Raw genomic sequence first — 13,012 nt, 5'->3', positions numbered from 1 at the left:
TTACTTATATCTTGATTTTATAAACCGAAAATTAAATACAAATAAAAATTTATTATTATATAATATGAATTTATACATAGAATAGAAAAAATAATATTAGAATAATAAAGTAAAAACTTATATAATGATGATTAAAATTAAACCAAAATTCACTACATAAAAAGGAAAAATCATAAACTAATTAGATCAAAATATAAAATTAGATTTGGTTAAAAAATCTTAAAGAAGAAAAAATATTTGAAAACATAAAAACACAAATAGACTGAATAGGGGCGTAAATGAAAAAAAAATGAAGGAGGAAACTCTAAAAAAGGTCACTTTGTTAGCTTGGAAATGGCAAATGGCAAAAAGAAATAAATGTTATAATAAAATAGAAAAATTATAATTAATTATATCTTTGTAAATTAACAAATAATTTTATCTAACTATTTTTAGTAATATAAATAATTAATTTTGAGATGAAAAAATAATATCAAAATGTTAGAAATAGAATGAATCAGGTAAAAAAATTTGAATTTCATATTTTCCATGAATAAAATTATTTAAGTATGGAAGTAGAAAATTTGGAACAATGATTAGAAAAAAAAAACCAAAGAAAAAGAAGTAAAAAAAGTAAGAAAGAGAAAAAAATCACTGAAAAGAAGAGAGAGAAAAAGGAATTTGGGCTATTTTCTGAAATGAGACCCAACTTTCCACTTGACACAATATAAGTAGAGGCTCATACAAGTATTGTCGGCCACCTTATACTTGTGCCCGTACATAATAAAAATTTTCCTTATCCATTATACTAAAAAGAAATGTCCAACAATATTTATCCACTTTATGAAATTCATGGATTATTTTACACTTAGTTCCTAATTTATCCTTTACCTATTACATTTTTCAAGACATTGTATTTATTATATTCAAAGGGTGTTATAAAATTACCCTTCTATTTATAATTTTTTAAGAATGTGTCAAATTAATAGTGAACAACATCACTGTTATTGGAGAGAGGAAATTTTTTATAATGATGAGGGATAGATATAATGTGACAGACACAAGTTCAATGAAGCTCTTTTTAGAATTTGCCAAGTGGATTATTGGTTCCATTTCCAGAAAAAATGGGCCAAATCCATTTCTCTCTCTTTCTTTTTAACTTTTTCTTTTTGATTGAAATCTTCAATTTTTCAACATCTCTTCTTCCTCTTTTAAAAATAATTTTATTTATAAAAAATGTGAACTTTAGTCTAATTCATCGTACTTTTAACATTTGATATTATTTTTCTTTCATGTATTCATTATTTACATTATTAAAATTATTTGTCAATTAACAAATTAAATTATATTTTTATTTTTATTTTCATTACACTAATAATTAATTATTCTTAAAAATATAAACAAAATTTGTAAAATTGCAAAAACAATTCTTAAGGAGTAAATTAATATAGTACCGTTTTTATCTATAATTTCATAAAGAATCCGTAAAAGAAAAAATAAATAACTAATACGAAAAACGAAAGGGGTATAAATTATTATTTCTTTCTCTTTCAATAATTTCATATATACTTAAATTCATCAAATATTCACAAGAAAATATAATGGAAAGAGCATCAATAATTTTGACAAATAATTACATAAGTTTTTGTACTATCTTAATGTAACCCAAAATCAAAATTTTTCATAAACACTTAAATATATACATACTCTTCCGTCAATTTATATGATATCGTTTTATTCTTGAAATCAAGCAATGTGAAATTTAATTAATATTTTAAAATATGTTTATTTTTATATTAACATAAGAACTACAACTTATAATGTTTGTTCATAAATAATCCTTTCCACTAAGTTGCAATTCAACCAAAAATACTCAAGTTGCAATTCTTATCATGTTAGCATATGAAAAAAATACATTTTATAGCTTGAATTTCGAGAAAAAAAAATCGAATAAAATGATGGAGAGAGTAAAATGGAAAAAAAAGAATTGATTAATGTAATTTGAATAACTATTTATGTTTATCCTAAAACTAAAACAATTAATTTTTATGATGTTAAGTGCACGCATCTTAGTTTAACTTTTTTAAGTATGTAATTATTTGACTTCAAATTTAAATTAGTATCAATATATTTATCTCTATTTGATTTTTGATAAATGAGTATTATGAACTATAAAAAAAAGGTAAGGAAAATAAATATTAATTTTAAGAAATAATGAAATGCTAATTTTAATAGAGTACTATTTTTTTTCTTTGATCTTGTTATTGTATTATTTTAAAGTTATGTAATGAAATATATTAAAATTAAAAAATTATAATATCAAGTACTTCATATTAAAGAGAGGGGTAAATAGAAGGTGGGGTGGATGAGTTGGAACCTACAAAATGTACTTTTTTTCTATTAAAAAAACTCCTCTTATAATTATTACATGGCATATCTCATCCACCATAAATTTTTTCTAGAAGGTGGGGTGGATGAGTGAGAAGAGAAAGGGAGAGGTTGACAATACATGGGATCTACAAAATGTACTTTTTTCTATTAAAAATATCCCTCTTACAATTATTACATGGCATATCTCATCCACCATAAATTTTTTCTAGAAGGTGGGGTGGATGAGTGAGAAGAGAAACGGAGAGGTTGAAAAGACATGAGACCTACGAAATGTACTTTTTTCTAGGCTTAAGCCATCAGCGATTCCTTAAAGTTATCCGCATAATTCACTTAGACATCTAACTAAGACTAGTACCTATTGAACACTTTTACCAATTCAAAAATTGTTCATATTAGACATTTTTTGATAATCAGCAAAATATATGAAGAGTGTGTGATACACTTGCGGTAACGTGGCAAAACGGCTAATTAAAAAATAACATATGGCATTGAGCCTCGAAAATTATAAAAAAAATAATTTTGTTTAAAATTATTTCAAACACTTTTTATATCTAATTTTTTTAAAAAGAAAGAAAAAAAATGAAAATGTCAACCTATTCTACCCAACCCAACCCCACCCCTACCCCCTTTCATCTTCATCTTCTTCCCAAAACACATTCTTTCTCAAATCACAAAACCTAATTCTTTTCAAATAACTTGAAGATTAACTTTAAAAAAATATATATATACATTTTCATACTAAGAGTGAAGAAGAAAGAAAATTTTGCCGGCGGTTATTCATTTCTACATCGATGACAAAATGAAATTGATAGCTCAAAAATTAATTCTTTCCAGTTGTTCCTTATTTTTATGAGATTTGAAATTAATCATGCGAACTTTCAAATATGAATCTTCATAGTTGATTTTCATTTATCTTCATATTTGAAAGAAATAATATTTTTTTTATATAAAAAGGAAAGAAAAACAATGTTGGAGCTAAAATGAGAAATGAAGGAAGTTTTGCAAACTAAAGTATGAAGAAGATGATAGGTAGGGAGTGGGTCCTTTTCTTTTTTGAAAAAAAGTGTAAATGAAAGAAGAAAAATGTTTTTAATTTAATTATAATGCCAAGTGTCAATAAAAGAAGAAAAAATGTAAAAAAATTTCAAAAAGACACTATTTTGAATCTTTTCACGCGCTTAACGAAAGTGCAAAAACACATTTTTTGCCATATCAGCATTTTGTGTTTAATAGGCCCATGTTTTGAACAATTTAGGTGTTCAATAGGTACAAGTCTTAGTTGAAGTGTCTAAGTGAATTATGCGGACAACTTTAAGGGGCGGTCGATGACTTAAGCTTTTTTTTATTAAAAAAATCCCTCTTACAATTATTACATGGCATACCTCATCCACCATAAAAATTTTCGAAGGTGCCGGTGTTACACAAACATTTCTTTAATTTGGATTATCAAAAATTTAAAATTTATGTAGTATATGTTATGTTATTTTTATTCATCTACTAATTCTCAAACACATGTATATAACTGAAACTTATTTCTCCATTAACCATTAGTTTAGGCAACTTATAATATTCATTAATACAAAAAAAAATGCAGACTTTAGTTGTATTAAAAATAAATATCAATTAATTTAAAATATTAAATATATGGAAAGGAAGCCGAAAAACAACTGGGTATGTTCCTTTTATTTTCCGAAAACGTTTAGTACGATAGTAATTTCTTCAGTTTTCCATTTTTGTAGTTTTTTTTTTCTGTTTTGTTTATTTTCCAACATTTTTTTTTCTTTTGTAGAAAATTGAAATTGAAATTTACAGGAAAGTCATGATATTGTCACATCTAATTGTGTATGAAAATATAAATAAAAAGGCATAAAAAAACTAAAGAATAAGTTTGTTGAGGTGTTATAGATGGCTTGGGACTGAGATGTTAAGTTAAAAATTATATGTATCTAACTTTATCCTAATTTATGTATTGAAATACTATGCGATAAATAACTGCCAACAAAAAGTCAATCATGTACAAGTTTTATAAAGTATTAAGGGATAAACGTGTAACACATGTTCTCAGAGACTAGTTAAAATAAACGTGTGATGAGTTATACAAATTTGAAAGAGAGAGGTTATCTTTTGTCTGATTCAAACTTTTAAGCCTTGTAAGTTTAAGAAGGAGGGGTTAATTCTCGTGTAAACTATAAAAGAGACAAGTAAAAATAGATCTCTTAGCACAAGAGAAGTTAATATCTGTAGGAGAACAAATAGTTTCTGTTTGTACCATTCATATAATATAAGAATGTACAAGTGAACAAAAAGTTCATATCCATTTAAGAGGTTACAACATTTCAGAAGTATTTATTATTTTTAGCTCAAGTTACAACATTGCATAAAGTTACTCAAAAGTCATGTTTTCCACCTCTTCTCGAATGGAATCAAACAACACGGTGGAAAGATAACGCTCTCCAGAACTAGCAAAAATAATCTGCATACATAATTTTAGGCCAGTGTTTAAATGCTTTAAGGAGACAGAGAAAGAATGTTATCGATCGATAAGCTTAATGAAACAGATCTAACTTACTGCAATAAGTTTCCCAGCATTTTCAGGCTTTTTTGCTACTTGAATTGCTGCAGCAGCTGCCGCCCCTGACGATACTCCTATCTGATAGTTGCAATGATATAAGAATGGAGGACTCAGAAGTGATCTTTATTGACGGGTGAACTTACCAGCAGGCCTTCTTTCAATGCAATAAGCTTTGCCATTTCAATAGCTTCATCACTAGGTACCTGATTAGACAGTCATACAAATTTAAATGTTTGTAAAATTTGACAACTAGTATTTATATAGTATACAACCTTACATGAAGAACTAGTATTTATATAGTATACAGCCTTACTTGAAGAACTCCATCCAGGATGCTGAGATCGAGAACGTCTGGGATAAAACCAACACCAATTCCTTGAATTTTATGCGGCCCTTTAACATTTAATCACACACATATCAATCAGTATATGATAAATAATAGTTCGTCGAAGCAGAGATGAAAACAGGGGAACTCCTATGTACTGACCTAGTTGTCCTCCATTTAGAATTGCATTTTCAGCTGGTTCTATACCATATACCTTTATTTCTGGATTCTTCTCCTTAAGGAACTTTCCTGCTCCCGTCACCGTGCCTCCAGTCCCAATCCCTGCAATGAAAATATCAACTTTTCCTCCTGTGCTCTTCCATATTTCTGGTCCCGTTGTTTCATAATGGATCTGTACATTCATACTTGATAAGTATGACAGACGTTTTTGTAGCAAATTAATGAACAAATTATTTGTATTGGAGACACCTTTGGATTGGCAAGATTCTCAAACTGATGAAGAAAATGACAGTTTGGGGTCCTATCTAGTATTTCTTGAACCTTCTGAAGCACACCATCAGAACCTTTGGCTGGATCTGTGATGTATAACTCATCCCCCAAAGCTTTAAGAACAATCCTTCTCTCAAGACTATACGATGATGGCATCACTATCACGAGTTTGTAGCCACGAGCTGCAGCTATAAATGCAAGCCCAATGCCGGTATTACCACTGGTTACATCAAGAAGGACACTCTTCCGGCCGTCATTAATTCAACATTTGAAAATACAAGGAAATCATTTCAGTTCAGCAGTTTCAGACAATAGGACAGAATTCAAATAACATGAAAAGTTATGTTAATCCTAGTTTTATCATCACACTTGAGAGTCATATAACAATATCTTTTCAAGCTGTTAATAAGTATTCTCGAAACGAATTTCACAAACCTTTCCAGGAGTAATTAGGCCCTTATCTTCTGCATCTTTGATCATACTAAATGCAATCCTACAAATCAGTAACAGATGTGAAAAATCCGTAAATTCAAGATTTTCAATAAGAATGATGTATAAACTGGATGAGGGGATTGAAGGTTAAACACCTGTCTTTGACACTTGCACATGGTTGCATATACTCTAATTTGGCTGCAATTTGGGCAGCACAACCTTCAACTATTTTGTTGAGATATACCATAGGGGTGTTTCCAATAAGCTACATTGTGAAGACAACAAAATGAGATGATTCGATGCTGAAATAGGAATATGTAAAGATCGTACCAAGAAATTAAGATTTCAGAAAGGAAACTACATCTGTGACATCTTTCGCGATCTCATGAGTACTCTTTGCTTCCATATTGTCTTGCTGACTTACTGCAACAAGAAACAAGAGCTAAACATATTCAATAATAGGAAGAAAAGAACGACATATGTACCTAATATACTCTCGACCGTGGAAGTGAAACGAGAATGTATGACAATCCAGATAACACAATGGAAAATCTCTTTGCTCAAGAGAGTAAAAAATCACCACGTACAATGTGTGGAATTTCAGCTATCAATCTCCACTGACTTCAACTAGCGGTTTCAAATTACAGCCAAAGAGCAAAGTTGGTGGTATTAATACATTAATATCTGCAACACGCAAACAATGCAACTACATATTATGTAATTTGCATGTTTTCCATATTACTAGTAGTGTCTTTTCAATTCAAATTGTATCCTCTTTTGATTTTTTTTTTATATATATATATATATCATGAAATAAAATAGCGGATAACAACCTATTCGCATTTTAAGGCCACACAATTAAAATATCTTTTGATACATTTTACTTATTTTTAATTTAAAATTCAAAAAATTATTTATTTTCTTAAATTTCATATCAAGAAAATAAACAGACAAGGTAATACCTTTACAACTTAATTTATGATTTAAACCACTTTTGGTTAATATTCTGTCTGTTAATAAGTTATACATTATTAAATCTTAAGCTCGTTTTAAAAATATCAACCTCCTAAAAAAGAGGATTTAGCCTATATTTTTTATTATTATTTCATAAAATTTAATAAAGTATTTTCAATATTCTTTCTAATTAATAAACTAATTTCATTTATGAAGAGTTTTTTAAAAAGTACTATTTGATCTTTAGTAATAAAGTCAAGTGCTTAGTTTTAGACCAAAAACTATAAATTCGTAGACATTGTAATATTTAAGATGTCTAGGGTTAGGCAATAGTCCAATTGACAAAGAAGTAAGATAAATTTTTTTTAGAACTTGCATTCAAAATCGTTGATTACATTCTCAGATGATTTTACCCTATCTAAATTGATAATTTCATAACTATTTAGGTTCACACGTCCCAAAAATCATTTCTAAATAATAGTGAGGAGGGGGGGGGGTGGTAAACTAAAATTGTATGTCTTGTGTTGAGTACAAGCCCAACATTTTGTATATATGTTCATCAACCTAGATTTTTAAAACATTTGAGATATAGAATAAGCTTTAGTGTGAGATTTTTCGGTGAATTCAAATTTAGTCAAATACAACACTAAGTGGGAAAAAAAAGAAAGAAAAACCGGAATAAGGTACAATTAGCACGAAATTTGAAGTATCAGGGGTGTTTTAGTTGATAAAATTATATAGTAATTTGCTCATGTGAATTACACTTATAAGACACTATTAAAACTCCACTACTTATTCAAAAGATTATGAGTTATCAGTTTTTGTAAAAAATAATACTACTAATTATAAGTACTTTACAAACAAAATTATACAGCAACCCAAAAGAATTACAAAGTTATACTATATAAGCGAAATGGTCTGATAGACTCTTATATTTGTATGCGTTTGTATTTTGAACCTTCTTGCTTAAATCATTTGTCAACTGAACCCTTAAACTCAATGAAATACAATATTTTAAACCCCTTTGGCTTTGTGTGAACTTCAAATGCACAATAAAAATGACATGTCACTATCCACATCAGATTTTATATGACATGTCATTTATTATTTTATTTTTTATAATAACTTAATTTTTTCTGATTTTTCTCTCCACCCTCATCTTCGTGTCATTTGATCAACACTTGTAAAACCCTTTTCTCCATGGATGGTAATGAATCACCATTAAAGTATTTCAATATGTGCTAATATTTATACACAATTTTACACAACATATTTCATCTAATTTCATAAAGACATTCAACAATTATTTTCCACCTTTGTTACTTTATCCTAGAAAATAGAAAAGAAAGATAAATCAAGAACAACATCAAATTAAAAGATAAAGATGGAGCAATAAGGACACTCATTAGACATATTTCTTCCGCAAATTTAGGTATTGCACCAATTTTCTCGATTTTTCTTTGCTCATTTTGTTCTCATTTTTTGCACAATCTCATTTCTAATTTGGGGGAAGAACAAATGGAAAAAGAAGAAGAAAAAAAGAACTGAAAAGGAGTGTGGGGAAGGGAGAACGAATGGAACAGGGGATTCGGTCGGGGAGCAACAAGGAAGGTCATGGACTAGTGCTTGAAAAAGGAAAAGAAATGGGGAGGGGTTTGGGAAAGAAGAATGGAAAAGAAGAAAGAGTGAAATTTTTTATTTTTATTTTATTGTATTTACCTTTTTCTTTTAATTATTTTTAATCTAAATTTTTATTTCCACACGCCTTTTTTGTGAGAAATAACGTGCTTATACCAAATCAACAATTAAGTCGCCACATAAGCTCGGTCAATGGTTAGAGGGGTTTAAGGTGTTGAATTTTACTGAGTTAAAAGGTTCAATTGACAAAGAGGTAAGTGGAAAGGTTCAGAATACAAACTCATTCAAGTATAAGGGTCCATCAGTTCATTTCGCCTACAATATATGCAAGAGATTATAAGTTAACTTCTTTTTGTTTTTTTTAGTTCAACTTGTAATATTTTGACGTTTTCTTATATGCATGCATTTTTGGAAAAGAAAATTAAAGTAAAGTTTACAGTAAGATAACAACATTTTAAAAAAATAAAATAATATATTTTGTATGTTTAATTTGGAAGAACATTTGCTGGCATCGTACTACAGTATCATGAATCGTGATATAATTTCTTCCATTTTAGTAGTTGTTATCATAATACAGCTGGCAAACAATAGATTAACCAATAATCCAATAGCTAGATTAACCAATAATTGACTTTTAGTTTAAAAATAATGTTGTTTATCACGAAATATGCATATGGAGAAGGTCAAATTGAGCTTCAAGAAGAGTAAGTTATTTTATAATTATAATTCTTGGACTAATTTATCCCACCTCACAGGATTAAATTTGAAATTAAATTTATACTTTGATTGATTGAAAATATAAATTAATTCATCCCAAATTAATATATGCTGGGATATCCCATTTAGACCAATTTAGGAGCTTACAATTCAGTTGTTTTTACATATAACTTCCTATCTCTCAATCCAAAGAAGCATAAAGTTACTCAAAAGTCATGTTTTCCACCTCTTCTTGAATGGAATCAAACATCACGGTGGAAAGATAACGCTCTCCAGAACTAGCGATAATAATCTGCATACATAATTTTAGGCCATTGTTCAAATGTTTTAAGGAGACGGAGAAAAAATGTTATCAGCTTAATTACTGAATAGAATTAACTTACCACAATAAGTTTCCCAGCATTTTCTGGCCTTTTTGCTACTTTTACTGCAGCAGCAGCTGAAGCCCCTGATGATATTCCTACCTGAAAATATTCCAAAAGAAAAATTAAGTATAGCCGTGACGACGACATAATAAGAACACACATCACAAATGAAGCGGTAGACAAGCAATCTGTGGATTCAAATAAAAGTGATCTTACCAGCAGGCCTTCTTTTAATGCAAGAAGCTTTGTCATTTCAATAGCTTCATCACTAGATACCTGAACATTAAATAAAAACAGAAGCTGATATCATACCAGGAAAACTTAATACACACTGAACAGAAAATATAAATGTTTATATGGTATACAGCCTTACTTGAAGAACTTCATCCAGGATGCTGAGATCGAGAACAGGTGAGATTAAACCAGGACCAATTCCTTGGGTTTTATGTGGCCCTTTAATGGTAATAACATTTAATTACACATATCAGTCAACGATTAAAAAATAAAAAAACTCACAGAAAGTAGTGATGAAAACACGGTATGACAGATGAGCTGGAAAAACTCTTTATATGGAACTAATGCAATGGCATTTTCAAAGGGGAAAGAAACTCGACTGACCTAGTTGTCCTCCATTTAGAAATGCATTTTCGGTTGGTTCTAAACCATATACCTGATCTTCCGACAAGACAAAAGATGGAAAGAAAATCACAAATCAAGTCCGAAGGAAAGAAGAACAATGCCGGTCACAAATTACCTTTATTTCTGGATTCTTCTCTTTAAGAAACCTTCCAATTCCTGTCACTGTGCCTCCAGTCCCAATCCCAGCAATTAAAATATCAACTTTCCCTCCCGTACAATTCCATATTTCAGGTCCAATTGCTTCATAGTGGATCTACAAAACGAATACTTGATAAGTGTGATGTTTTTATAACAAATGAATTGAGTTATTCGTATAGACACCTTTGGATTGGCAGGGTTTTCGCTCTGATGAAGAAAATAACAGTTCGGTGTTCTATCTATTATCTCTTGGGCCTTCTGAAGCATACCATCCATACCTTTGGCAGGATCTGTGATGTATAACTCATCCCCCAAAGCTTTAAGAATAATCCTTCTCTCAATACTATATTTTGCTCCCATCACTATCACAAGTTTATAGCCACGAGCTGCTGCAATAGATGCAAGACCAATGCCGGTATTTCCACTGGATACCTCAATGAGGACCGTCTAAAGCCACCATTATTTCAACATTTCGAAAACCAAGAAAATAATTTTCGCTCAGCCTTTCAGAGAAATGATCATTGACCACAGGGAACTACAAGTAAAATTTGTGACAAAGTACTTGGAATCACATAATGTGTTCCTTTTTCCTCATGATATTTATTCTAACACAAACTTAACTAACCTTTCCAGGCGTAATCAGTCCCCTGTCTTCTGCATCTTTGATCATACTCAATGCGACCCTACATATTAAGAATAATTCAAGATTTTGCAAATTGAGCGAAGAAACAGGGTGAGGGGAGTGAAAGATAAACACCTATCTTTGATACTTGAGCATGGTTGTATTGTCTCCATTTTGGCTGCAATTTGGGAAGCACAACCTTCGGTGACTTTGTTGAGATATACCATAGGGGTGCTTCCAATAAGCTAAATTGTGAAGACAACACAAAATGAGATGGAATATGATGATGGATGTAAAGAGTACAAAAAAGATGTCAGACAGGAAACTACTTCTGTGACATCTTTTGCGATCTCACTCTTCGCTTCCATATTGTCTTGCTGACTTACTACAACAAGAAACAAGAGCTAAACATATTTAATAATAGGAAGAAGAGACCTACTATACTCTCAATCATGGAAGTGAAACGAGAATGTATGACAATCCAGATAATTAAGGAATGTGCTATATATCTATAGCAATCATACAAGAATAAATCCTACTCGAACTTTAACACTCTCTTGGAAGTGAAACCTCAACAGAATTCACAGATTATACAAAAGTATGAATAGGACGAGAAGTTAAAAGAAAAATTATGAGTTAAACCAACATAAATGAAGAAGAAGCTGACCAGGTATCTTAAAGAGGAGAACAAGAATGAAGAAGAAATGAATCAACTACTCGAGTTCCGGAATCAGATTCGTTACTCGTAACTGAAAGCGGTAAAGAAAATAACACAAGTATTACTGTTGAAAACCTCCTTCCTCAAGAGAGTAAAAAACCACAGCTTATGATGTAATTTGCATGTTTTACATATTACTAGCAGTTCAAATTGTATCCTCTTTGACTTATATATCATGAAATAAAATAGCGGGTAACAACTTATAATAAACTTTATTGTGTTTTAAGACGACAAGATTAAAATATCTTTTGATACATAGGATATTACATATCTTTTATTAAATCTTAAACTCATTTTTAAAATATTAACCTCCTAAAAGAGAGGATTTTTTTTTTTTTTAATTAAAATTTGACCCAGTTGGGTCTTTATTTTATAACTAAAATTAGAAATCCACAACTACATTTACTGGCCCAAAAGTGACCAGCCCACTAAAAACAAATATTATAGAAATTGAAAAGGGCAAGTCTACTAGGAAAGCTCTAAATAGCCCTCTTTTTCTGCAAATTTGGGAAGTCTCCATCAAATTCCATCCGAGACCAGACCAAAGAATGGTGAGTTTTTATTCCCTCTAAACCTTGATTGCTCTTCCTATCTTCCTCCTCTAACTGTCCGTCTTCCTTGAAGTGCAAAGGTTGTTGCCATGAACTCAGCCATTCAAAAATATTTTTCCGTAACGTTTTGCTGCAGAACCTTCCTTTGTAAGTTCTAAATCGACTTATGATCATCTCTTCTTGTACTAATAAAAATTGTATCCCTTTTTTGCATTGTAAAGCTCTGCCACTAGATCTGTAAAGTTCTATAATATTGTTGATGAAATTGTTAGTTGAGATCAACTTCTTTGAAAATCGACACGTGTGACTCATTTGAGTATCTTGGATTGTACTATTCTCGATGTTTGATATGTTGCTTATAATTCTGGTAGTTCTCATGTGATCAATGTCACTGCATTTTCTTGTCCCCCATCCCTCTTTTGATCTATTTTCTTTGTTCTGATTCTTAACGTAGGAAAATGTTGCTTGTCTAGGTTTACGATTTTCCTAGCCTGTCTTGGTAATTCTATAAAAGAATTATA

General features: G+C 30.1%; 2 protein-coding genes and 1 long non-coding RNA gene across 3 annotated transcripts; 1 reads left to right on the top strand and 2 right to left on the bottom strand.

Annotated features, from left to right (window-relative positions):
* Nucleotides 1-4,657: 4,657 nt before the first annotated feature.
* On the bottom strand, nt 4,658-6,888 carry LOC102592568 (cysteine synthase-like). Its single transcript, XM_006347798.2, has 10 exons — nt 6,737-6,888; nt 6,511-6,572; nt 6,305-6,414; nt 6,153-6,210; nt 5,697-5,960; nt 5,430-5,619; nt 5,256-5,335; nt 5,086-5,145; nt 4,940-5,020; nt 4,658-4,843 (listed from the first exon to the last, which is right to left on the bottom strand). The coding sequence occupies exons 2-10, from the start codon at nt 6,553-6,555 to the stop codon at nt 4,754-4,756; spliced, it is 978 nt and encodes a 325-aa protein (XP_006347860.1). The 5' UTR covers nt 6,556-6,572; nt 6,737-6,888; the 3' UTR covers nt 4,658-4,753.
* A 2,691-nt stretch (nt 6,889-9,579) lies between these two features.
* On the bottom strand, nt 9,580-11,509 carry LOC102592225 (cysteine synthase-like). The gene is made up of 9 exons (XM_015308936.1): nt 11,358-11,509; nt 11,226-11,283; nt 10,784-11,047; nt 10,578-10,715; nt 10,442-10,493; nt 10,197-10,276; nt 10,040-10,099; nt 9,842-9,922; nt 9,580-9,750 (listed from the first exon to the last, which is right to left on the bottom strand). The coding sequence occupies exons 1-9, from the start codon at nt 11,447-11,449 to the stop codon at nt 9,661-9,663; spliced, it is 915 nt and encodes a 304-aa protein (XP_015164422.1). The 5' UTR covers nt 11,450-11,509; the 3' UTR covers nt 9,580-9,660.
* An 883-nt stretch (nt 11,510-12,392) lies between these two features.
* Nucleotides 12,393-12,773, top strand: LOC102601484 (uncharacterized). The gene is made up of 2 exons (XR_001473490.1): nt 12,393-12,491; nt 12,565-12,773. It is a non-coding gene; the product is annotated as an uncharacterized lncRNA (long non-coding RNA).
* Nucleotides 12,774-13,012: the final 239 nt, after the last annotated feature.

The sequence above is a fragment of the Solanum tuberosum genome, unplaced genomic scaffold, assembly GCF_000226075.1.
Source record: "Solanum tuberosum cultivar DM 1-3 516 R44 unplaced genomic scaffold, SolTub_3.0 scf00092, whole genome shotgun sequence".
NCBI classification, from domain to species: domain Eukaryota; kingdom Viridiplantae; phylum Streptophyta; class Magnoliopsida; order Solanales; family Solanaceae; genus Solanum; species Solanum tuberosum.
The sequence above is the reverse complement of the archived record's forward strand: the minus strand, read 5'-3'. Positions and strand labels throughout refer to the sequence as shown.